Raw genomic sequence first — 26,578 nt, 5'->3', positions numbered from 1 at the left:
TTCGTAACTGGGCTACCTCAGCTTGTAGGGCAAGATTATGCTTATCCTGTTTTAACTTCAATTTTCTAAGTACCCTAGCTAGGCATTTTTTGCTATTCTGACATTCCTTATCAAACCAAGTCTGTCTCTTAAACTTTTTGTTTTTTATCATACTAGCTGTGGTCATCAGTGGGCGCATTCGGTTGATTATGTTCTCATAAAGTCCAATTACGTTTCCTGTTTCTAACAATATTTCCCCCTTTAATAAAGCAAATTCATGGGAATCCAGGATCTGAATCATTTTTTCTTGGACCTGTGCATTCCATTTTAACCTTCTATTTCCAAGTATCAGATATTCTGTTTCATCCAATAATTTAGGAAAGGCAGGAGAAAAGAATAATGTCAGAGATAACTCAAGTGGAAAGTGGTCACTTTCAGCTCTGGGAATTATCCTGAAGGTATCTCGGTTAACTGGCACATTATTAGATGTTAGGATATAATCTATGGTGCTAGTAAATCCTCTGGGGGAGATAAAAGTAAAATAACCCTCTTGATCCCCTTGACCGTGCCCATTGCATAACAAAAGGTTATGCTTTATTATAAGTTCACAAAGATGTTTCCCAGCGCGATTAGAGGTGGTGTCCATTGCTGCCCTCTGACAGATTTCAGGTTCGTCCTCCAAGTTTAGACCAGATAATATTGTATTTTGTGGGGAAACAAGGCCGATCTGGGCATTGAAGTCACCTCCCAAGATAAACCGAGGGTTAGGTGACAGAGAGTCTATACTTTCGAGTAGTTGGTCAAGTTTATCCCAATATGATCTCAGTTCCCCACAAGACTTTACTGGAGGTATATACACACATATGCAATAAGTATTTCTCAGGAGACTATCAGAAAGGGACAACACTAAAAAATTAGGGGTGGTCAACAAGGGACACTGTTGAATTGATACATTGAGGTTGACACCAGCACCACCAGCCCCCCACTAGGCCTTCCATACTTTACAGTTTTAAGAGCTGGTTGAGTGTAACTTGTAAAACCCTGTAATTCAACCATTATTGTGTTTGATATTGGATTTCTCTGTTATTCTCGTGGGCACAACTGTGTGATGCAATTCCAGCAGGAAAATAAATATATGAAAGAGGCCTTTAGGTTTTTCACACGGGGAAAATTAACATTAATGAAAATTAATTTGTCAGAACAGATGGCCAATGCAGCCATGGTATCAGGATGATCAGAAGGCAGGGAAATTTGCTACTCCTTAATGGAGTCCGGTGCTATAAGGTGTTTCTTGTTGCCTCATTCCACATCTATCATTGCTATGCAATCCATAGCTATCATAGCCTTAGATATACATGACTTGTGAAAATGCACATGGCCTCATTTGCAGTATCACTAACTCCTTTCTCACAAAAAAATCTGCCGACAACAGCATTATCCTTGAAGGTATTTCCTGATCTGTAGATGTAATTGACTCAGACTTAATTCCCTAGCTATCCTCCTGTGCTCTCTAGAAGGATCGCACTTCTTATGTGATATTAGGAGCTAACTATTTTCAAAGTCAGCATAATTAAGTAAATATATTATGAAACAATCCAGTTTTTAAAATGCCACTGTCCTTTCTAACCTATCATAGGAAATCAAATGAAAACATTTTGAGAGAAGGCATTTAATGTTGTAGCTTTGGAAACCCAACATTATTCCTTAAAACAAACTAAAAGTGTGCCAAGCAACAATAACTTAATATAATCGGGTAATCGGGTGGTTTAAGAGGACTTGCTTCAGAATAGGGTTGATGGCAGCCATGGGTAAAGTGTATATATAAATCCATGTATTGAATGAACCAACTAATTTGTATGCCATAAGCCCACCTGCTTAGGCAATTGGTTAATAGTATGCTAACTGTATTCATGAACGGGGTCACTCACATGAGGCATGATGGCGAGTGAATGAGTTAACAGCAGGCACCAGCTAGAGAGAGCAAGTGAGCAGGTGAGCACTCACTGAATGAGTGAACAGACAGGTGCCTTTATATCTATGTATCTTTTCCTCTTTCCCACTTAAGCCTTGGTTCATGTTGTGCTAAGAAAATGATGGCTTAGTTTACAGTTCTGCTGGGTTTACAGTTCTACATCAGTATCAGGGGAAGGGCAATTTTTGCTCTGGAATGCCCATATGCTTGTTGTTGTTGCCAAATCATAGCTTAGCAAACTATGCCAAACCATGTGCAAATCTAGTCAGCAAGTGGTCTAGTCACAGAATGAACTGTCTTATAGTTGGATAATGGTCTTATTTAGAAATGTGGGAAGCCAGCCATTTTGTCTGGGGGTTCTGCTTCTCATTCACATTATTATTATTGTTGTTGTTGTTGTTGTTGTTGTTGTTGTTGTTGTTGTTGTTGCTGTTGTTATTAATTTATACCCTGCCCATTTTGCCAAGCCACTCTGGGCAGCTTCCAACAAAATATTAAAAATACAATAAAACATCAGACATTAAAAACTTCCCTAAACAGGGACCTTCCCCCACAAAGTCTTGCTCTGATGCCACTACTTACAGTGAGTCTGTTGTAAGGTTCTCCAGATCCCAGTCAAACTATCTACAACAGGCACTCCCAAACCTGGCCCTCCAGATGTTTTGGGACTACAATTCCCATCATCCCTGACCACTGGTCCTGTTAGCTAGGGATGATGGGAGTTGTAGTCCCAAAACATCTGGAGGGCTGAGTTTGGGGATGCCTGATCTATAACTTTGTTTGGCTCAAGCAGGTGCCTCTCTGAAAGGGATAGTCTGAGAAAGCAGGGTCAGGTGCAGAGATGGAGAAATTTGATTCAGTTCACATTCAGAGGTGGCATTACCCAGTTTGCACTTTCCTAAACACAACATAAAACTGTACGCAGCCATCCTTCAAAATCAGTGTTCTCTAAATTTTGCAATTTAGTTATCCAGTCAAGAAACGTGTACAAAAATGGATATGCTAGGGTAAAGTGTGTGTATAAATGAAAGTATATTTGTGAAAGTAACAGATATTAGACAAAATTGCACACAAAAACGTTTATATTAAGGTAAATTTGCACTAAAGTGCTGATGGATTTTCATGAGAACTTTTAGAAGAAACATTTCCAAACTGATGTGGAAATGTGGAGAACTGTACTTCAGATTAGGAAAATGAGAAACAGAGAAACCAAAGCTGACCGATTTTGTCCATCACTTAGAGTAACCCCTATGGTTGATTTCTAAAAATGAGAGAGATAGCCTCCGCCCAGACTAAAATGACAAGTCTCCACTAGTTTTAACAGCTGCGTAGAAGAGGGAATTTCAGCTACATCTACCAAATTTCCCTCAACTGCACAAAGGTTAAAGAGGCAGGAGCCATGTTTCTCCTTTGCAACAGGGCACCTTTCTCGTTTCAGTCTGGCTTGCAAGTCATGCCCTTTAGCCTGGACGTGCTGGACTTTGGATGGGGGGGGGGGCATTCAACGCACTCTGTCCCTGTCCATAGGCGCCCACATCTACAAGATCCAACAGGCGTCTCAGCGGCAGCTTCCAACCAGTCGCTTCCGCGGAACTGAGCTCTTTAACTCAGAAAGAAACCCTAACGGCTTGCGAAAGGGCCAAGAGTCGGGAAGCCTGCACTATGGCAACCACCTCCCGCCCTGGGACGCGCGACGCCGCGGGAGAAGCAACTCCCTCGAGGTGGTCGCTTTCTGGCAGCTCGGTGGGAAGGAGGAGGCGGAGAAGGAGGCGGCGGCGGCGGCGGCGGCGCGGACGTCACTTTCCCCGGCCGCATGTTTACGTGGAGATGAAGATGGCGGCGCCGGTGGATCCGCCACGGAGTCCCCGGTCCCCGTAGCGCCCTGAGCGCGTCCGGGGTGCCAGAGGAACCGGGGAGGAGGAGCCGCAGAGGGAGCCGTCCCCTTTGGGCGCCTGGGGGGCGAGCGGCCCCCTTGGCCTTTCCGCCTTGCGCGCAGTAACGCTGTTGTCTCTCCGCACAGGGGCCATGGAGGACGAGGAGAGGCAGAAGAAGCTGGAGGCCGGCAAAGCGAAGGTGAGAAGGGGCGGGAAGGCGCTGGGCAGCAGCGGGCCAAGTCCGACCCCGGGGGGCTGCCGTCGGGGGAAATGCGCGGCCGCCTCCGGGCTGGATTTAACGGGTGAGAGGAGGTGAAGCTTGCCGGGCCCGCCCCTCTGCTGGCTGTCATGCGTTGCGGACTGAGCGGAATATTAAAGCTCCTCCGGGGGGAGAATCGTGCGCCTCCGAGGCGGGCTCTGGCATCCTTCCCGAGCTGCGTTTTTCTTTGTTTGCCGCTTTTCTTTGTGTATGTGCGCGCGCGCTGCGCGGCGTCGATCGCCGCGGGTTTGCTCTTGCTTTTTTATTTTTATTTTTTAACCCACCCTCCCCTTCCTGAAAATGTAGGACCCAGCTCGGAGGAGCCACCTTCCTATTTGTATGTGTAGTAATGCGATTGGCTCGTGACAGCTGTTGCTGGACAGAAGTGGCCACATGCCTGGAAAATGCCACAGGTGCCAACGAGGAAGGGCTGTGTGTGGCTCTTCTCGTGCCGGATCAGCTGGTCCAAAGGGAGGAAGGGACGTCCCAGGCTTGGCTTGGCTTGAATTAATTGCTGCAGGTGTTTAGATCTCGCTTTTCGAATGCATATTCCGGAGGCCTAGTGATATTAAATCAGAAGTACAATAAAGAAAGACGCACGCACACATACTTGAAAACGCTGTAGACGAAAAGCAGTAGAGTCCAAAATCTAAGAAGATAAACTTAGACTTCATGCATGTTCCCCACATGTGAGACCAGCTATCAGTCATTTGTGCTATCATCACTACCTATCATCACTACCTCTATCCCTCATGCATGTAAAGAAGTGGTGTGGAGCTTACATTTGTACACCTGATTTCTCTGATGGTTCAACTGCAGTAGATGGCTGGAATCTAGCCTGTGTCATGTTTGGTGGTGGGATAAATAAACTCAGTGAATAAGTGACATTTGAAATAATAATCAACCCTTAGGGTTTTTTTCTGCAGCTTTCATTAGTTGTAGCTGAAAAGGGACATTTCTATGTGTAAAGTGCTTGGTAGTTTGATCTTTATAATGTTTTTGACTTGCATAGTGCTCTAAAACAAGATACTTTTTATCCTTGCAATAAGTACATCACTATTTATCATAATGTAAAGATACATAAAAAGGAGGAGACGTGTTTGGTTTATTCCGACCGCTTGTGTTAGGGCTAGAAACATAATGACTTGCCGAAGTTCCGTTAATGAGCTCTTGGGCTGCAAGAATTTGAATTTTAAACCTCACCTCTTCTTAAAATCTGGAGATATGCATTAAAAAGTGGAATAAGTGTCATTTTTATTGTATCCTTAGCACCATGATAGATAGGATTTTTTGGTGCTAATGGGTAACCAATTTGCATTAAACAGATACGCAACTCAAATTGCCTTCACACCATGCTTATAAATAATGTAGCACAATAGAGCTAGTCTGTCACGCTGTAAATTAGGCTACCAATTAATCCGTGAAAGGCCAGCTCTTAATCTGTGGAAGGCCAAAGTGAACAATTTATCCCAAATAACAGATTTTGGAGAGAAAATAGATTTGGATAATGTTAACATTTGCAGTAGTTTTGATATAGAGTACATAATCTAGAGACCCCATCAATGGTGAACACGAAACTCCATTTGACACCTCTGAGTATAAAGAACATATTTGTTTATTAATCTAAGAAATGAATTAATTGTTCTTTGGCCAAAACTTTCAAAATGGACCACAAAAAGTTGAAAACAAATCATAACTATCTAGGTAAAATACACTAAACCAAGAGATTAAGCAGCAATGAAATCATTTAAAATCAACTAATTTAAAATACTCCCCCCTCCCCAAATCAGTAGATACAAAGGGATAGGGTCTGCAACAAGCAAACCTCCTTGGAACTATTGATCAGGATTCCTCTCCTCGCCTGATCTTTTACTTGTGTTTAACTTACACATCAAATTGCTATACTGTTTCGAAAGTCAGGCAAGCTTTTTATTTAAATTCAGGTTGGAGGAAGAAGCTGATAGAGAAGTTCCCCAAAATATTATTTTCTGTATTCTGCATGCTATATTTTCATTTTCTGTAGGAGAACAGAGAGGCAAATGGGTGAGAAGATTGTGATAGTCCTAATGCCCTCCAGTTGTTTTGGACTACATTTCCCATCATCCCTGATCATTAGCCATTGGCTCGGGCTGACTCCCAACTATATCTGGAGGACACCAGGTTGAGGAAGGCTGCTCTTCCAACTCTGGCAGGGAGGCTTAGATAAAGCCTGTCTTGACTTATCCTTTGTTCCTCCTAGATTCTTCCTTTCTTGGCATCAACACTGGAGGAGAGGTGGATAGCAAGCACCCAGTTTCTCCTTCTGCTCCACCTTGTTTCCCCAAAGTACAGCAAAGATAGAGGCTTGCTTCTCAGTCTCCTACCCACATCTGTCATATATAATGTGGCAAGCAGCACAATCATGCTCTTTGACAAAAACAACAAAAGCATTTCACATGAAATAATAATTAATAATTTATTTATTATTTATACCCCATCCACCTGGCTGAGTTTCCCCAGCCACTTTTTTCTCCTTGGATTTTCCACCGCACCCCCAAAAATTGACAAGTAAGTTTTTCCATAAGGGCCAGCAACTAAATCTGTAATATCACTCTTCCATCAACTCAGCTGTTACTAATGTCCAATTTCAGGCAGATTTTCTTTCTTGACTGGCCTAATGAAGCACTAAAGATCTGTCTTCATAAAGTATCCTGACAGCATATATTGTGATCACAGATGATTGCTGTATAAGAAATGTGTAAAAACACATCCCCTTACAACACAGTCCTATATATCCCTACTCAGAAGTAAGCCCCCCACTGCCTTAGGTGAGTGAGTGTGAGATTGCAGCATTAAAGACTTTGGCTGAACCATATTTGCATTGTGTGTCTTATGTAGGATCACAAGTAAAAAAGGTTAGACAAGATTTCCAAATTCTTCCTGTAGGAGACAGTATTGTAAGGTCAATCTAGCAGGATTACTGGATGTCACATGTTCTTCCACCTTTCTGGGGAGTGATGTGGACTCTTGAAAGAGATTATAGGTGAGCTGCAGGGCTTCCTTCTGCCCTGACAGATCTGTGTGCGGTAAATTTTGTTGCTGTGTCTGACAGATTGCAAACTTGTACTTGATAAAGAGGTATGCATTATGAGGAACTTTGGGACAGTTCAGCTGTGTTCAGGATACAATGATCTAAGTGATCACTGTGCAGAACCAAGCAGAACATGAGAATTTCTACAATCTTTTGACTGTGTAATGGTGTCGGTGGGTCATTCCCCTTTCTATTTGATTACAGAGAAATAGAGAACCATAGAATATTTGCAAGAATGAACTTGATTGCAGAGCCTTGCCTTACTGCACCATTAAGATACCTCATCAGTTATTTTTATTATTGTTCTTCTGTGCTGGCTAACTTCTAGAATAGAGAGAATCCATCCCCACCCTCCAATATATATTCACACACTTGTAGTTTTACTACCTTAGAATTCAGCAGTTGCTCCTTACAGGCTGATTATTTATTTCATGGACTATTTATTAAGCTGGTTTTCATTTCCCAAATCAATGTATTTTCTTATTTTCTGTTCCATGCCATCTGTAAAGGCAAGTGCAAGGCTGCAGTGATCATCTGTCTTCTTCCTCCCCTTTGTTCCTGTACTAATCCTCATTCCCATGCAAAGGTGTGTCTCCCTTTCACTGATCACTGCGTTAAGAGTCTACCACAACCAGCTGCTGACTGGGCAAACCATCACCAGCAGTTACCTTTATTATTCAAGCCCTGCCAAGTCTTCTGCAGAAGCAGTGACATTCCAAGAAATGAATAGGCAGCTTTAATTAAGCGTTTGGACTTATTATGCATATGGCATATAGGGAGGTCTACATCTCCAAACAATACCAATGGGGAGGGGGCGGTGAATAGTAATCTTGTTTGTAGAACAAAGAAAGGGGCTTGCATGTCTCTGAATCGTAGTAGTGAATAACTACAGCCGATGTAATAGCTGAAATCACAGCACTTGCTCTGTTGTTTGGTGCACTAAAGAAATACAAGAATTTCTTGGTTGTAAACTTCCTATTTTCTTAGAAAGCATATTTCTGGTAGGTGCAGGAAAAAGAAATATCTGATTTTTTGTAATAAACCGTGAGCTGGTTTGGACTAAATCCTAGTTTGGTGAGAATGAGCCTTCTCTCCCTCTCCCTCTCTCTCTCTCTCACTCTCTCTCTCTCTCTCTCCCTCCCTCTCCCTCTCTCTGCCTCCCCCCCCCCCTGTGAGTCTTCCTTCCCACCAGTACAGCTGCAAGGATGAGTTCAGATTATTTTGCTTCAGTTTTTGATTAACCTGAACTTGCCCTGCTGTCTGAACCTGGACAAACTGTGGGTAATCTTAACTATGGTTAGTGGAAAGAAGCCGGCTCCAAACCATAGTTAAAAGCTGCACTGTTTCCACTAACTGTAGTTAATATTAATCATCTTGGGCCTTAGGTTACATGACTGACTTGCAGTAAATTTAAAATGGGAGTGTTAACTTCTGACTTCATTGGGGCCCTGCTGGAGAAGGAAAGGGGAGCGAGAACTGTGAGAGTCTGAGTGGAGTCTAGGCTTTTTCTCATAATGCTAAAAAGAAAAAAAGAGGTTTGCAGCCATGGTTTGTTCTATACTTGAAGGTCAGTATTAGTGAAGGTGCAAGCGTGTGCAGATTAAGACTAGCCCCATGGTGTGTTCAGTAAGGTTTACTTCCAAGTAAGAGGTCATAGAATTACATTGCAGTTGAGCAATTCTATACACTTCTAAGTTCCTTCTTCTGCCATGGCAAATGCAGTAGTGAAAAAATATTTTTGGATCATAGAAATTCTACCTTACACTCATCTCCCCAGTGGATGAATCCCAGGCATGAAGAATGTGTCTGAAGACATATCTTCAGTGGCTTACACAAACCTGTGACCTAGAGCTGAAAAGCTCTATATCCTATTTCCAATCACTTAAGCTATCCTCTTCTACAGTAATTTCTTTTTAGTGCTCATAGATTGGAAGAGACTAGTAATCCTGCGTTGGTTTATAAGTAAAACCCACATTTAGACACAGAGATTTCTACTTCAGTGGGAGTTGTTTTGTCAAATCCTGCTCCCTTCAATACTAATACGGGCTATAAATGCTTTAAATATATAAGTTAGTATACACAGGTCAGCCAAAGAAATTATTCTTATCTTTCTGATTTTATTTCATATAACTGTTTAAACAAAATTAACCTTGCTTTTTCTTTGTAATTTTTGTCCTAGTAACTACATCAAAAATAGTTAAATGTCTTGAACTTATCTTATGCATAGGAGCAACAACAAAGTATACAGTATTAAAATATGTTGGTACTAATATAAAACAAAACAGTACAATGTAAATTCTAATTTAGATGTCATCACCAAGATATTCTTTCTACTAATTATGCCTGTAAATAAAGGTTTTTTTCTGTGCAAATTAAAACATTGGGATCATTTAATGAATTTAGGAGAATTTACACTTTGTCAGCATGATGTTTAAGGTTAAATCTGTATCACACAGTGTCAGTATTAACAATTTCATTCTTAAGTTGGGTGAAAATGTAGGACAATAGGACATCTACACAAAAGGTAAAGGGAGCTGTGTTACAAGAAAAGAATCAAAATCTGTACAGTGGTACCTTGGGTTACATACGCTTCAGGTTAAATACACTTCAGGTTACAGACTCTGCTATCCCAGAAATAGTGCTTCATGTTAAGAACTTTGCTTCAGGATGAGAACAGAAACCGTGCTCCGGCAGCGCAGCAGAAGCAGGAGGCCCCATTAGCTAAAGTGGTGCTTCAGGTTAAAAACAGTTTCAGGTTAAGAACGGACCACCGGAACGAATTAAGTACTTAACCCGAGGTACCACTGTAATAATAATAATAATAATTTATTATTTATACCCCGCCCATCTGGCTGAGTTTCTCCAGCCACTCTGGGCGGCTCCCAATCAGTGTTAAAAACAGTACAGCGTTACATATTAAAAACTTCCCTGAACAGGGCTGCCTTAAGATGTCTTCTGAATGTCAGGTAATTATTTATCTCTTTGACATCTGATGGGAGGGCGTACTAGGACAATACCTTTATTAGGCCAACACACATGCCTTCAGAGATTGTTATGCTTCTCATTCCCAGGAAACCTCCCTGCAGTCTGATATTTGCCGAACACTGAAAGAACCTCCTCTTCCATTCCATCCCAAGACTGTAACCAGATGCAAACTTCATAGCTTCAACATCAGCTGTCAACCAAAATTTTGTGTTGCTTTGGTTGACCTGATAAAAGTACAGTCGTACCTCTGCTTACATATCCCTCCGGTTACGTAAACTTTGGGAAACGTAAGCAGCAAACCAGGAAGTATATTTAAGTTTTTCCGTGTGCGCATGCGCAGAAGCGGTCCTTCGGTTGCGAAAACTTTAGGATACGGCTGGACCTCCGGAACGGATCCTGTTCGCAACTGGAGGTACCACTATCTCCCTAATAGCAAGCTTGAAAGACATCTACACACCTTATTATGGCATTATTTGCTGGAATAATTGGATTTCATTTGTGCACGTGGCACCATTTGCTTTCCCCCTTTTCAAAAATCAAACCCAAAGAAAGCATAACGATTGCAATACTTCATTTACTATGGGTTAAGCAAGATTAAATGCAGCAGAAATTACTTACGAGTCAAATGTGCATAGAATTGATGTATTATATTAAATCAGAAAACTAAGGTCCTTATTTATTTGTTTCAGCAATTTTTACCTAGTCTTGACCCCAAAGGGCTCCTAGAGCAGCTTTCTTAAATTCCATAATAAACGCTTAACACGTGTCATGTCATAATGTCCCTGAGTTTCTGTATCTACACCTTTTGACATGAAATTAAGAAATTCTTAAATTATAATGTAAAGAGTTATTCTTATAGCACATCTTTGGTAAAAGTAGGAGTTGACTGTTCATGTAAGTCTTACTGCAGAATTGGCTAAACTGTGGCTCACCAGATGTTGTTGGAATCCAATTCACATCTGCTGTTGTCATAGTTGGGGGTGATGGGGATTGCAACCCAGCAACAACTGGAAGGCCACAGGATAGCCATCACTAGTTTACTGGCTGATTCCAAAGGTTGGGCCAGTTTTGACACTATTGGTCTCCTTTTCAAAAGGCCAAAACTCCATTTTGGGAATGTGCTATACACTGTGCAGTAGGGATAAATAGGTGTTTCCGGTTTTATAGGAGTATAAACCCTCAGAGAAACTAAAGAAGCTTGAAATGTCTAGAAGACTAAGAAGGCCGTTGGCACTTTCAGGCTGTTGACCATCAGTAACTTTCATTTTTTATTATTCCTCTTTTTAAAAAATCAAGAAACTGAGGCACTAAGAGCAGCAGGAGTTTACTGAAAAGAGCCACAGAACCCCCATGTGATTATCTGTAGCTGTTGCCTTTTTCCCCACCCAAACCCATTTCTGCCACTTCTGTTCTTAAAATGTGTCTGGTTAGGGAATGGATGTGGAGGAGCCACTGAAAGCATTAAAATATATCAAGGTAATGTTCCTTTTCAATTTTCTTGAATGTTCTTCATTTTCCCCTAAGATAAGGCCATTATTCATATTCAAAAACTGTTCCTTTGAGACTGTTGGTCTCTTACAGTAGTTAATAGATTTATTCTTTAAATCACTGAATGGAATCAAGGTCTTAAATCAAGTCTGGACTTTTTCAGTCATCTAATATGTACGGAGTGATTGGTATGTACTGCTTGGAGATTGCAGCAACTGTTGCAGTTCTTGCATACATTTGCTTGTTTATAATTGGCTCCTATGTGGAAAACACAGATGGTGTAGACTCTGGCTTTCCATATGTTTTTGGTTAGAGCAAATTTTGTTTAGTAATTTTAAATTCTTATTTAATTATGTGAACTGGAACTATTTTTGTAATAGGTGTCCAGGTTTGTTTGTTTTTGGTGTTGTTTTTTGCGTATTTTATAGCTTTCATTTCCACTATTTAGGTCTTTAAAGTGGCTCACACACATAGTTGAATACCTGAAGAAGTGTGCATGCACACGAAAGCTCATACCAATAGCAAACTTAGTTGGTCTCTAAGGTGCTACTGGAAGGATTTTTTTTATTATTTTGTTTCGACTGTGACAGACCAACACGGCTACCTACCTGTAAATAGTTGAATAAAGTTTACCGTCTCGGCATGTACCGTCTTCCTCATGTAGGTCTTCCACTTGACAACAAAGCATGGGTTGCTATTGTTGAGAAAATGCAATTTTCATTCTTAATTTTCCATTCTCCACCCAACCCAAAATAGTCAGCATTTTGTGCCAGCTGGGCATGCTCAGTTTTTATTGGGTGGTTTTGTGGAGTTAGCAGTTTTTCTATATTAAAAAGTGCTTTTGAAATCTCAGGGTTGCCCCAAGTTGGAGAATTGAATTCGCTATTAGTCTATTCACATGGGACACTGCAACTAAATGCTTCAGATGTGTATGTTGACAGGGGCAGAGCTTTCAAAGCCAAGAGACTGCCTGGAGCAAGTGAGCAGGTTGGTGCATGCTGGTGAATGAACAGGCAGGTGCCCTTTTGTCTCATTTCTCCATTCTCCATTTCCAGCCACTTCTGTTCTCCCTCTCACCCAGCTTTTAGTTATCGTTGTGGAGCAGAAGTGGAATTAGAATGCAGGATGATTGGTTAATCTGGAAGCCCTGTGGCCTTCTCATATTGATATTCATCAGCCCATAGAGATGTCTACGCTTTGTGTCGTTTCTTTTAAAAAAACAACTTAAGCATGCAGTGGTACTATTTTCTTTGGTCTCAGTTGAATAAATCTAATAATTTGTGAGCTGCATTTTCATAATTTGCTACCATACTAACCATACTATCCATATATTGCAGGGGTAGGGAATGTCTGGCCACCCAGATGTTGTTGTACTCCAACTCACTTCAGCACTAGCCTACATGACCAATGGTGGGAGTTGTTGTTCAGCAACATCTGGAGGACCATATGCTCCCCAACCCTGTTCTGGAGGAGCTTCCAACAGATGGAACGTCTGTATATCCAAACCATAGTTTTGTATGCAATGTTTATTCTTTTCATTTATTTAAAGTTGTGAGAACTGAGCACATAAAAAGCAGCATTAATAATAATCATGGTTCATTAACCGATTAGTTAGAAATTGCAGGAATTTTCAGAGCAAACAGAAATGCATCAGTTGTATCATCACCAATCTGTGATGAAGTGGTACATCTTTCTCCTTAATCTAAAATACATAATAAATTAGACAGATAAGCATGCTAAGTCACTTAGGATTCTCTTCGATCCTCACAATAAAAGGATTTGCTTCAACGAATATTTGCTGATTCTCAAGGATTTGGATTAGTCTACAAGAGAACAGAAAACCTGTGGCAGAGATGCATGGCATAGTGTATTCAGATGCTACAAAACAGGATTAAGAGGATTTCAGCAATTTAATTTTTCTTCCCCTTCTGAACCCAAGCCACCCTCTTATAAGCTCCTTCCAAAATATGCTGTACACACTTTATCGTAGCCCTTTGCAGTTCAAGATTACAGTATATGAGTTTAAATTCCAGATTTGGCATGGTGTACCAAGCCAAAACATCATAAGACTGCCTGGGAAGGGGGAGAAACATTTTATGTAACCGAAAGAGTAATCCAATCATTTGTTTCTAGCAACAAATTTCTATAATATCTGCTGAATCCTTATTTTATAATTTCTCAAAATGCTAGGTGGGGGGGGGGAGTGATCACATTAAAACATTTTATCTATTATTAGCAGAAAAAGACTGCTCCAGGAGCAGTGTTTTAATTGTAGTTTTAATTGCAGCTCAGGACAGCACTAGCCTAGGGTTGCCATACGTCCGGGAACTCCTGGACATGTCCTCTTTTGGGGGTCCTACATGCCCATTTGGGGAGAATTTCACCTTTTAAAGCGAATATCTTAGATTTTGGGTTTAAATTTTGAGTGTGTGTGCACGGACAGGCGGTTCAGGCTCTGGTCTGGGTTGCTTGGGCTCAGTGGCTCTAAAAAAGCTCAACAATTTTTCATCTCCGGATTTTTACCTCTTGAAACATGGCAACCCTACACTAGCCTGTTTTCCAGTCAAGCATTGCCTAACACCCATGAAGATTCACCACTTCCAACATCTCTGTACACTTATGCTGGAATAGGGAGTGGAGACTCACCTTGTATGAGAGCCTGAAATGAACTGCTAATAAAATGACATGCATTCAGGACCATCTTCTCCCAGGTATACCAAGCTTCGTGTGACCTTCTGGAAAGGCTTTGCTTCATGTCTAGCTAGCTAGGGCATTGCTAGGGATGCTCGCTTTTATTTTGTGGTACCTGCATTGTAGAATTCAATTAGAGTTCCCCTTTCAAGTCGATAATTGAAGATTTTTAGGTTGCAATACTGTAGATGATTCTTTTTATACTGGCATTTTAGGTGCAACATGATTTTGATTTTTTAGCTCTGTTGAAATTAAACCAGTACACTTCTCCTTTGCATCTTCTTCACTGCTCTGTGTGTGGGCATTTCCTTCTGTTGACTCTCTGGCCATTATAGCACGTGACACTAAACTGTGGATCAGCACTTCTCCCACCTCGCACACAGACAAGAGAAGGACTTTGGCAGAGTTTAGTTTCACTTTCATAGAATCCCAGTCTAGCAATATGAACCAGAGAACATAGCTAAAAATAAGCACTGGTCAGTTTAACAAGCCAGCTTTATAATTCATGGTTTGAAGTAAGCATGTTATCACAGTTCATTTTAAAACACTATCCCTGGTTTGAACGTAATGCTAGGCTGGGATTTTTTGAAAGTGGAAGTAAACTTCCAAACTGTGTGGAAGGAGCAGTGGATGGAGTGTGTGAGCCTGGTGCTTTGCATAGGCTTGTTCAGGCTTATCCACATAGCACCAAACCATGGTTCAGCATTATGTGCAAATGTGGCCTCACTCTCCCTTTCAGCAGTGGAGTACAACTGCAGGTGCATGATGGGGAATGTAGTAATCTAACTAGATTGAGCCCAAACTTTAAAAAAATGCTAATTGACTTTAAAATAGCTAACGTACAGCGTTATATATTTTTTTTGTTATGCTCTAGAAATACTACCCTACCGATGGGAGTGTTGGAAACACCAGTATATGTCTAACAGAGGAAGGGAAAGAGGCTGGAGAAGGGGAGAGAATGCAGCTGAAGGACCTTTTCCTGTTCTGCCCATTAGATTCCAAAGACAATTATCCAGTGCTTGAATAAATCATTGATACTTGGTTATATGAGCACCGGTGCAGATAAATAATTCTATTGTCGTTGGCTTAAAGATACGGCATGCTATCAGGCTAACAATTTACTCCTGCTCATTTGCATTTGAGGAATAAGGCTGTGTACACTCCTATTTAACCTGCTGCTGCTGAACTCCCACTGCCGTGTTGGGAAGCAGGGTCCACACGACATTAGCCGCAGTCCATATCTATTCAATATCTGTCCTGCTGTTTCCCATAAAATACTGGGTTTTTATGTCCTTTTCCACAAACCAGCTTTGATCTGAATTGAGAAAATGAACGGGTCTAGCCAGTAATGTATACACAGACATAGTTTGTGTTGCTGTGGAAGCAAATTATCAACCCCATGCTGAATGGAAACTGAACGCTGCTCAGGCAGGGGCTTAAAGTGGTTAAATGTCCAGCAGATGAGTCGTGCCAACTGGACTTGCACCTGTTCCTCACAGCAGACATGAAATGAAATAATTGCCCAAGCAGTGCTAGGACTGTCAGTAATTTTTCTTGTGACAAGAAGCTGGCATACTTAGTGACATTTCTGATTAACCTGGTGTGTGCCACGTTATAAATTGTGACATGTTATATTCAATATATCACTATTTGTATTGATTCAAGCACATTGCAAACATCTTTCAGATTTAGTCTAATAACATTTTAACGTCTTGGTGATATTTGCTCTTTATGCATTGTGGAATATTATTAATAATCGATTCGTAAGGCTGAATTAAATTGATTGCTCTACATATGACCAAGTAATGCCATTCTTTGGGATACTATTTAGCTTCACTGAATTCATTTAAATTTTAATTCCTACTCAGATGCTCTTGAATTGTATATGTGGAAAGGCAGTGAGGTCACACACACCATCCCTCCAACCTGGACTTTCCTCTGTTGAGTAGAAAGATCTAAAAGGGGATTGTAACTGCATTTGGCTGAACACTGTTACTGGCCTCCCTGCAATCAGGAACGCTTCATGATCGAGGCTTCTGATAGTCAAGGACTCACAGTGTCTTTTGATTCTGATATTATTCCATAATGGAATATATTACTGTTCCACTAAGTTCTTTCAGTTAAACAGTTGAGATGTAGTTAAATTGATGTTCATGTAGTCTTGGGTCCAAAAAGCTTGCTTTTTAGGCATGCCCAGTCAGATTTTTCACTTTCTCCCCCTTTAAGCCACAGGCCTTTGCATCATATGGCAAACTGCTCTTGCATATCCCCTCAGTTTTAGAAATGGTTTATCATGTGGCATGAAGAACTGCTGTTTGTGAAACATAACCCTGTAGCTCATTTGGGCACATGGAACTAGTTGTGCAGTTCACTGGCTCCCAGCCACGGTAAACGTTTGAGAAATATCTTTGAGGAGGGTCTTTTACAGGATCTCCTTTGTTGACAAGCACCGGATATTTCATCAACACGATACATTTCCCTGGTTTTTTTTGACATACAAATAACCATGCTCATACATCATTTAATGATAAACTGATTTAAAAAACAATATCTTTTCAGCTGTGATGTGTGAAACAAATGCCACACATTCAGAATTTTATAGTTTCTGACTAAAAAACCCCCATTATGGTCACTCAGCAAAGTGTTCAGTGAGTAAGAAGCCACTCCTTCTCCCTCCTTTGTTTCTGTTCATTGATTGCAGTTACGGAATATATTTCTGTTTGGACAAAAAACCACATTGTAATCCATAGGATTTTTTAATGCATGTAAGTGGGCAGATTTGCAGCTTTAAGTAAGTGTTGTATGTCAATATGGGCTGTGTAGAAGGCTAATGGAGCTGAAAGCCATTCTTTCCTCTGCTAAGAAGATAAGGCTCTTGCGCTTTCTATTGTTTACCTGAACTTGATGGGGATAGCAACAAATTAATTGGATAGTTGGAGAATCTCTAATCAATGTGAGGTGTTGCATTTTTTTGTTTTGTTAGGATACTAATTAAATATTTACTTTCCTATTTTTTTAAAAAAAGTTTGCTAATTTAAAAGTGGAAAAGGCTATGTTAATTGGGTAAGCTAATTAAGCAGCCAAAGGAGAGCAGGAGGGAGGCAAGTGCTAAATAAGTAGGTGAACATTTTTGGCTCAGCAAATCTCAAGGTCCTTCTGTGAGTGGAGCAGGAGCAAGAGCCATATGCCTGGTTGTCAGCCGTCTCATCGAGATCCAGAGACTGCAAAGTCCTGCTGGGGAAATGAAATATCTGTACTTGAAGGACAAAAGTAGCTACGTGCTGTGGCTGATTTGCAAGTACTGTTTCTCTTTTGCTAGTGGTATTTGCTGCTAGTTTGAGGTTGGCTGATATTTGGAAGAAACAGCTCATGTTCCAGCACACAGCAACTGGGATCTTTTTTTGTCAAAAGTCTGAATCCTTTTTTTTATTCACTTGGGTGTTGCGAAGAGCTTGAATGGAGGCCTGGCTTTCTGGACTGGTGAATATCATGAGCACAGCATTCTTGTATTGTATAATCTGCTAATATTGTTTATTGATATCTGTTTTCCAAAAGGAGCAATACATTTGCATTTGTTAGTATATGAAATAGGTGTTTGCTTCTCTGTGTACTTTTATTACATACAAAATAACAAGGTTTGTCACAAAGAAAGGCTTCTTAAGGAACAAAAACGGATGTTGAATAGTTCATGGGGTTTTTAATATTTAATGCAAAGTAGGAAATTTGTCATTCTCTTACTAGAGCCTATATTTGGTTCCTGCTCAGAAAAATGTATTGTATTGGTTTAGTTGTGAAAATCCATTTCTATCTCATTAAAAGTGTTAAGCTGTGCAAAAGGTATTGACTTACAGTATTTGAATAGCTTACGTACTAATTGGTTTTCAGCTGTTCTTTGTCTGACTCACCTGCGACTTTATGTTCATAGGCATGTTTTGCTACAAGGTAGGGTGTCTGGTCAATTTCTTGCTGCCTTCTGTCACACTATTATGGGATTCCCTTTGATGCTCTGAATTAAGAGGGACTTTATTATTTTAACATTATGACCTGTTTTTAAAAGTTGCATTTTAAACTAACGAAATGGCTTCATAGGATGTTACTAAGTTGATTAATAAAAGCTGTGAGTTTGTTGAAAGGGAGTGCAAAGCAAAAGAACATCACATGCTTTAAAGGCTCAGTATGCTTTTAAAATGCAAGTTTACTGGTTTTTAGTTTTTTCTAAGTAGGTACGTCACTTGCTAGTGTGAAGTCTCCAAGTTATATATATTCATCTGATCGTGCTTCATGTTGATGTGCTGATCATATTACACATTGCAGTTGTGATGATGATTTCATACTTTCTATCCAGAGATACTGTAGTATGTAGAGCATTATAACATTGAGCTTTGTTTTCACCTGCAATGATTCGGAAGGTATATGCAGAGCACTACTAATCGGTGTCACTTGCAATAAAGAAGAAAACTTTCACTCTAACAGGATTTTCTTTTGTGTTCAGCTTGCACAGTTTAGACAAAGGAAAGCACACTCTGATGGGCAGCATGCACCCAAGAAGCAGAAGAAAAAGAAAAAGGTATCAAACACCAAAGATGAAGAATCGGTACAAGAAGGTCTGGATATTGACCAGTCTCAAGGAGAAGATGCATCCCCACACAGCTGTCAAAGAGGAGCAGCTGCTGCATCTGACTTTGCCATTGTGAGGACTTTGCACAGTGATGAATTGATCAAGCATGATCAAATATATACCACAGAAGTAAGTGTTTCTGAGATTAGAAAAACTAATTTTTATTACCATGCATTTTAAAGTCAGAATGAGGAGGCTACCTCTCTGTTCCACAGTAATGGTCAGTGGTGAAACTTTGCATTTGAATGTGTTCATTAATGTAGTTTCCCATGCACATTTTAAAAACGAAGCGCTATTTGTAAAACTTAAATTTTTCTACACTTACAACTATAAATAAATTTCAAATCTAATTTGTAAAGGAGGGAAACTGAATGGTTTATGAAGTGCTGATAAATAATCTGCATTTTATTAGATGGAAAATAACTTTAGAGCGTAAAAGCATGTAACTGTTTGAAGATTATTCCATGACCTATGCAAAAGAATAATTGATCATAGACTAGTTTGGTATTTGGGGTTCCATTTGTAGTGTTTCATGGTCATATCCTCCAACATCTTGAGTCCTAAAACTGGGACTTGTGTCTTCCCATGTGAGATTATGGAGCCCAAAAGACATACTTTTTTCAGGGTGAGATACTTGTACAAAGTCACGTGAGATCATGACACCCAAGATGGTCACCGTGCTCTCGCGTGAAGAAATTGGATGCCCTGTTTTGTCCTGGGCAATTCCAGGGTATGCACTGTTATTCATTTGAAATGATGTTGGCGACTTTTTGAGTATTATGTTTTCACCAAGGAGGGAAAGGGAACAAAAAACCCAGACCTGTCTTTTATTTTTTAAATGAAGTGAAAGTTTTCTTTCCTTGGTTTTGGAATTGTAGCAGATGACCCCTGCTCTGCCATTCTACATAAAAAATGGTGCTTCAAAACCCTTAAAAAGTTTTAAAAAATAAATAAAAATGAAATGATGTTGGTAGGCAGGCAGTCTGCTTGCTGTATAAAATATCTCTCACGAGGCCTCTATAGATCATCAAGGCGTATGCAAAAACTCCACCAATGTACTTGTGTAAGAGGCAAAGAAGGCTGTCTATATACGTGGAAAGTCAAGGAGTCAGCAAGTAACTAGTTACCAGGAATATAACTAAATATAAACTTTAGATGATAAAGCTCCATCATGTTGTCCTCATATTCAGGTTTTTCATAGTAGTCTTTGATGATGATGACATTGAGATATGCAGATTCTCATTAATGTAGGTTTGAATATGAAATTTCCAATTCTCATGAAGCATAGGCACTATGTGAAGATCTGCTGCTGTCTAGGTTGCCAGTCAGGTAACACATCTATTAATTTTCATTTATGCTTTCCTCAATCTAATGATAGAATTCCTGGAGCAGACTGCCACTTATAGCACATGAATTATGATTTTTAGAGTATTTCAAATATGGAGCATTCAGATTATTACTTCATGATTATTGTGCAAGCTAAGAATACTTGTGCTAATTCTTCAAGAAGTGTTGCTACTATAAAGTGTAATTTGCACTCATTCATTTTTATTTTCTGATTTTCACTTTAGAACTTGTCTCTACTGTCAAATATTGTAATCATTCACTTAACATCCTTTGAGATGCTATATATAGGGAAATTTAGTACCTCTTCAGGAAAGTGTTTGAGAGTATTATCAGTGTTCTCATCTATCAGTACAGTGATATGAGTTGACCTCAAAGAGCTCTTCTGTATAATCTTTTTGAGATGAAGCAAATTCCAATGTCACAGTCTGGGAAATTGAGAGACATGCAAAGGATGTTCTGGGCTGATGTTTGGGTTTGCGAATGGATGTGAAACTAGGCCTCTTAAAAGAAAGGAATAATGTAGCACAGCTTATGTTCTTTTGGACTGTCTCACCCAACCAAAAAAGCAGACAACTCAGTGATTGGGATTCAAATACCGACTGTACCAAGAGTTTGGGCATGTTCAATCTCCCCATATGAACCAACAGACCCTGCAGACATCATCTGAGGCCCTTTGTGTGCCTCCATGAGAGGTCTGGAGGGTGGGAACACAAGAACAGGCCTTTTCTGTGGTGGCTCCCCACTCAGGGAGGCTTCTTCCCAGGGAGGCTTGCCTGGTGCTTTTGTTACATATCTTTAGGTGCCAGACAGAAATAATGACGATAATCAGTGGAACTTCTAACTCTCTTTATTTGAACAGGGAAGTTTGGTTTGCTTCATGGAACTCATGGAGTGGGAAAAAACCAAAAGAACAGAAGTAATGAAAAGCACTGATATATCAGGCCCATGCAGTATGTATTTTATTTACACCACAGTAAAACAGAATGGGAAGAAAGCCTCAGATAGCTAGATTTCCCTGAGTAATGTAGTGGACTGGCACCTTATATGTACAGGACATACCTAACCATGCATGTATTAGATGACTGCATGATAATATCCTTTCAAAATATCCTTTTACATTTTTACATCTCTAAGTAATTGTTCTTACTTACCATAAGGCTACAGAGGTAGGACAAAGTGAACATTTTTTTAAAAGGAAAAATGATATGCAAAAAGTTGGTTTGGTTTTAGTAAATCTGTAAAATGAAGATTTGCAAGGCAGTCTTTGGGATTTGCCTGTTCTTTCACCCTATCACTTTTTTGCACCGTATTCTGTAAAGCTCAAATCAAGAGGACACAAAAAGGGGTTATATTGTTTTCTTCTTTTAAATATCCAGTTGTTACTTGCCTCATTTCTAGAAAGGAGTTTCCTCTTGAGTTAGCACACTTGGGCACACAGTTATTTGGATCTCAATCTCTGTGTTTATCTAATAGAATAAATCTAATTTGATCTGTTTGGCTAGGGTTTTAATGTTCAGTTATATTTCTTGGCAGAGCAAATAGCCAGTTGTAGCCAAGCATTATGCCTCAAAGTTGACCTATTTTATTTTTTTAGAACATTTAAAACCAATAACGTGGTTCTCTGTGCAGTCTTGCAATTAGGTTCTATGCTTGTACAGAATGTCCTCAGAAAGTTATAACGTTTTGCTTAGGGAGCTGGCATTCTCATGTAGAGAAAATACTGTATACATGCCCCAAGAGATGGGGTAAGTGCCTTTTTGCTCACTTATTTTCTGACTGTCTTACAACCAACATTGCTGAGAACTTTCTTGAAGAGTTTTATTTTTGGGATTCTTCAAATTCCTAGCTTGCCAGCATTCCTTGTAGTCAGAGAGACACTTTCATAATTTTCTAGGTTGTGTGGTGTATCTATTTTCTGTTTTCTCAAAATTATTTCACTCTTTCCACCAGGCTATGCACTTTTATATATATATATATATATATATATATATATATATATATATATATATATATATATATATATATATATGTTTTGGTGTCTTCGGGTGTCTTCCCGTGTAAGAGTTGGGGTGTCTAGGCGACGTTTCGACGAGGTCTCACTCGTCATCTTCAGGCTGGTGCTTTCGGCTTCTTGTTACTGGAACAGAGCAGGATCTCAGTGTTTGAGTTCCTATAAATACTGTTGAGGGGGTGTGGTGTATAGCCTCCAACGTTCTGGGCAGAGAGGAAGTTTCCAGGTTAGTGTGCCTTTTCTTCTTTTGTTCATTAATTACTTGAGGGATATCTTGAGTGATTTCTTGAGTGATATTCTGAGTACCACTTAGGAGGGTCATTAGGTGTGGATTAGTTGCTAAAGCTTTCGTGTCTTGACCTCTTGAGCTTGTGAAGAGTTTTTTCTGAGAAGATGGCTGTACTGCACTTAGTTGTGCTCTGGCTTGGCTTCGTGTATAGGGGCGAGCTGTGGTTTTGTGCCCTGTGCCAGCTAGATCTGTGTAGGGATTGCAGGGGGGTGCAGCATCCGGAGGTGCCACTATGGTTTGGCTACTGGATGGTGTCTGTAATTTATCTGTGGAGAGGGTCTGGGTTTGGGTCTGGTGTGGTTGATTGGAGATGGCGTTCTGTGTGCCTCTGGTTCTGGTGTCGGTTTTTGTGGGGAGGGCTAATTTCCAGATGTCTGGCAGGCGGGACGTGGCGTCACGCTTGTTCATGTTGTGAGGGTGTTTCTCTATCTCGATGGCTTCCATGATTATTCTCTTGTGGTGATGTTCCATGTTAAAGAGCAATTTGGAATCTGCAAAATTAATTTCGTGTCCTGTTTCTTTCATGTGTTGGTAAAGAGAGGAAGTTTTTTCTTCTTTTTTGACGGCATTCTTGTGTTCTGCGATACGTGCATTTATTCGTCTGTTTGTTTGTCCAATGTACGTGGCTGGGCAGACTTTGCAGGGTATTTCATAGGCTGACAAAGACCACTTGACAACTGAGTTACAGAATCTCTCAAATGTGTTAATCGCCAACGGATACCAGCAAAACAGGGTTACGAAGCTAATCCAAAAAGAAACACCCCCCAAAAACCAAGACACAGAAGAAAACAATGGCATGGCCCTCCTTCCTTATATCAAGGGCACTACAGATAAAATCAGCAAAATCCTCCATAAACACAATATCAAAACAGCCTTTTGCACCAACCAAAAAATAGCCAATATCCTCAGAAACCCCAAAGATAAAATCCAATTAGAAAACCAAGGGGTCTATGAAATACCCTGCAAAGTCTGCCCAGCCACGTACATTGGACAAACAAACAGACGAATAAATGCACGTATCGCAGAACACAAGAATGCCGTCAAAAAAGAAGAAAAAACTTCCTCTCTTTACCAACACATGAAAGAAACAGGACACGAAATTAATTTTGCAGATTCCAAATTGCTCTTTAACATGGAACATCACCACAAGAGAATAATCATGGAAGCCATCGAGATAGAGAAACACCCTCACAACATGAACAAGCGTGACGCCACGTCCCGCCTGCCAGACATCTGGAAATTAGCCCTCCCCACAAAAACCGACACCAGAACCAGAGGCACACAGAACGCCATCTCCAATCAACCACACCAGACCCAAACCCAGACCCTCTCCACAGATAAATTACAGACACCATCCAGTAGCCAAACCATAGTGGCACCTCCGGATGCTGCACCCCCCTGCAATCCCTACACAGATCTAGCTGGCACAGGGCACAAAACCACAGCTCGCCCCTATACACGAAGCCAAGCCAGAGCACAACTAAGTGCAGTACAGCCATCTTCTCAGAAAAAACTCTTCACAAGCTCAAGAGGTCAAGACACGAAAGCTTTAGCAACTAATCCACACCTAATGACCCTCCTAAGTGGTACTCAGAATATCACTCAAGAAATCACTCAAGATATCCCTCAAGTAATTAATGAACAAAAGAAGAAAAGGCACACTAACCTGGAAACTTCCTCTCTGCCCAGAACGTTGGAGGCTATACACCACACCCCCTCAACAGTATTTATAGGAACTCAAACACTGAGATCCTGCTCTGTTCCAGTAACAAGAAGCCGAAAGCACCAGCCTGAAGATGACGAGTGAGACCTCGTCGAAACGTCGCCTAGACACCCCAACTCTTACACGGGAAGACACCCGAAGACACCAAAACCTGCATATATATATATATATGGCTACGGAGTTTATTTGTGCAGGGTGGTGGTGTGATTGTGCATGTAAGTAGCGGTTGGTGTGTGTTTTTTTCCGGTAGATAGTGTGTCCTAGGGAGCCATCAGGTTTTTTGTAGATTAGGACGTCAAGGAAGGGAAGTTGGTTGTTGGCTTCTATTTCCATAGTGAATTGTATTTTGGGGTGTAGGCTGTTGAGATGTGTGAGGAAGCTATCTAGTTTTTCCTTCCCGTGTGGCCAAATTACAAAGGTGTCGTCAACATATCTGAGCCAAAGTTTGGGTTTGTGTTCTGACTTGTCTAAAGCATTGGTTTCAAAGTGTTCCATGTACAGATTTGCGATGACCGGTGAGAGGGGTGATCCCATAGGTGCTCCTTCTATCTGTTTGTATCTTTGTCCATTGTGGATGAAGTACGTGTTGGTTAGGCAGTGGTTGGTCAGGTCCAGGATGTATTCGGGGGGATTGTATTTGTTTTGAATGGCTGTCAAGGCTTCATTAATGGGCACTTGTGTGAAGAGAGATACAACATCGAAGCTCACAAGTAGGTCATCGGGATGTAGGTTTTGCTTCTTTATTGTTTCTATGAACTGGAAGGAGTTTGTAACGTGTGAAGCGATAGATTCTGCATAGGGCTGAAGTTGCTTAGCGAGAAATTTAGCGAGATTTTGTAGAGGTGAGCCTATGGAGCTGACTATTGGTCTGAGTGGTGTTCCTTCTTTGTGTATCTTGGGGAGACCGTAGAGTTTGGGGCATCTGGATGATTTTTCTCTGGGGATGATTCTTAGCTGGATTTCTTCACTGATAGGAGAGGCTTTTATTTTGGATTTGGTGGTTTTTTTGTCTCACATAAGACAGACATACACACCAACAAACTCCACAAACTAGAGAAACGCCAGAAGCCCAGCCACCCTCCACAACAACCCATGAAACAAACAGTACATAACATATCAGACAGGATCCTCACCTCAACTGAAACCAAAGTACTCTCCAAAGGTTTCAACTTTGCAGTCGCCCCGAGACGCATCCCCACGGAAAACATCATATGCGGAGTCGAAGCTAGCCTAACCAAAATCAACCCAGATGAAGCCAATAAAATCAGACTTGAAGTCACCAACATCCTCTGCTCCAGCAAACCACCCAGAAGCAATTTACACAAAGAAGAACAGAAAGCACTCACCAACCTGAGGAAAGACAACAACATAATCATTCTCCCAGCAGACAAAGGTAATGCCACTGTTGTGATGAACACATCGGACTACCAAGCAAAACTATCAAATCTACTCCAAGACCCTACCTACCAACCTATAAAAACAGATCCCACCACCTATCTGGAAAAAACCACCAAATCCAAAATAAAAGCCTCTCCTATCAGTGAAGAAATCCAGCTAAGAATCATCCCCAGAGAAAAATCATCCAGATGCCCCAAACTCTACGGTCTCCCCAAGATACACAAAGAAGGAACACCACTCAGACCAATAGTCAGCTCCATAGGCTCACCTCTACAAAATCTCGCTAAATTTCTCGCTAAGCAACTTCAGCCCTATGCAGAATCTATCGCTTCACACGTTACAAACTCCTTCCAGTTCATAGAAACAATAAAGAAGCAAAACCTACATCCCGATGACCTACTTGTGAGCTTCGATGTTGTATCTCTCTTCACACAAGTGCCCATTAATGAAGCCTTGACAGCCATTCAAAACAAATACAATCCCCCCGAATACATCCTGGACCTGACCAACCACTGCCTAACCAACACGTACTTCATCCACAATGGACAAAGATACAAACAGATAGAAGGAGCACCTATGGGATCACCCCTCTCACCGGTCATCGCAAATCTGTACATGGAACACTTTGAAACCAATGCTTTAGACAAGTCAGAACACAAACCCAAACTTTGGCTCAGATATGTTGACGACACCTTTGTAATTTGGCCACACGGGAAGGAAAAACTAGATAGCTTCCTCACACATCTCAACAGCCTACACCCCAAAATACAATTCACTATGGAAATAGAAGCCAACAACCAACTTCCCTTCCTTGACGTCCTAATCTACAAAAAACCTGATGGCTCCCTAGGACACACTATCTACCGGAAAAAAA

General features: G+C 40.7%; 1 protein-coding gene across 13 annotated transcripts in view; it reads left to right on the top strand.

Moving 5' to 3' along the window:
• Positions 1-3,707: 3,707 nt before the first annotated feature.
• Positions 3,708-26,578, top strand: part of AKAP9 (A-kinase anchoring protein 9) — a 109,492-nt gene continuing 86,621 nt past the window's right edge. For 11 of the 13 annotated variants that reach the window (XM_081163107.1, XM_081163118.1, XM_081163115.1 and 8 more), the window contains exons 1-2: positions 3,708-4,024; positions 18,811-19,065. In XM_081163107.1, coding sequence (XP_081019233.1) covers positions 3,977-4,024; positions 18,811-19,065 — 303 coding nt within the window. In that variant the 5' untranslated portion in view covers positions 3,708-3,976. Of the gene's footprint in view, positions 4,025-17,585; positions 17,799-18,810; positions 19,066-26,578 lie in introns of those variants that run through there. The other 2 variants (XM_081163108.1, XM_081163113.1) reach the window with 2 other exon arrangements.

Source organism: Podarcis bocagei (assembly GCF_964188305.1).
Source record: "Podarcis bocagei genome assembly, chromosome: 12".
Lineage (NCBI taxonomy): Eukaryota > Metazoa > Chordata > Lepidosauria > Squamata > Lacertidae > Podarcis > Podarcis bocagei.
The sequence above is the reverse complement of the archived record's forward strand: the minus strand, read 5'-3'. Positions and strand labels throughout refer to the sequence as shown.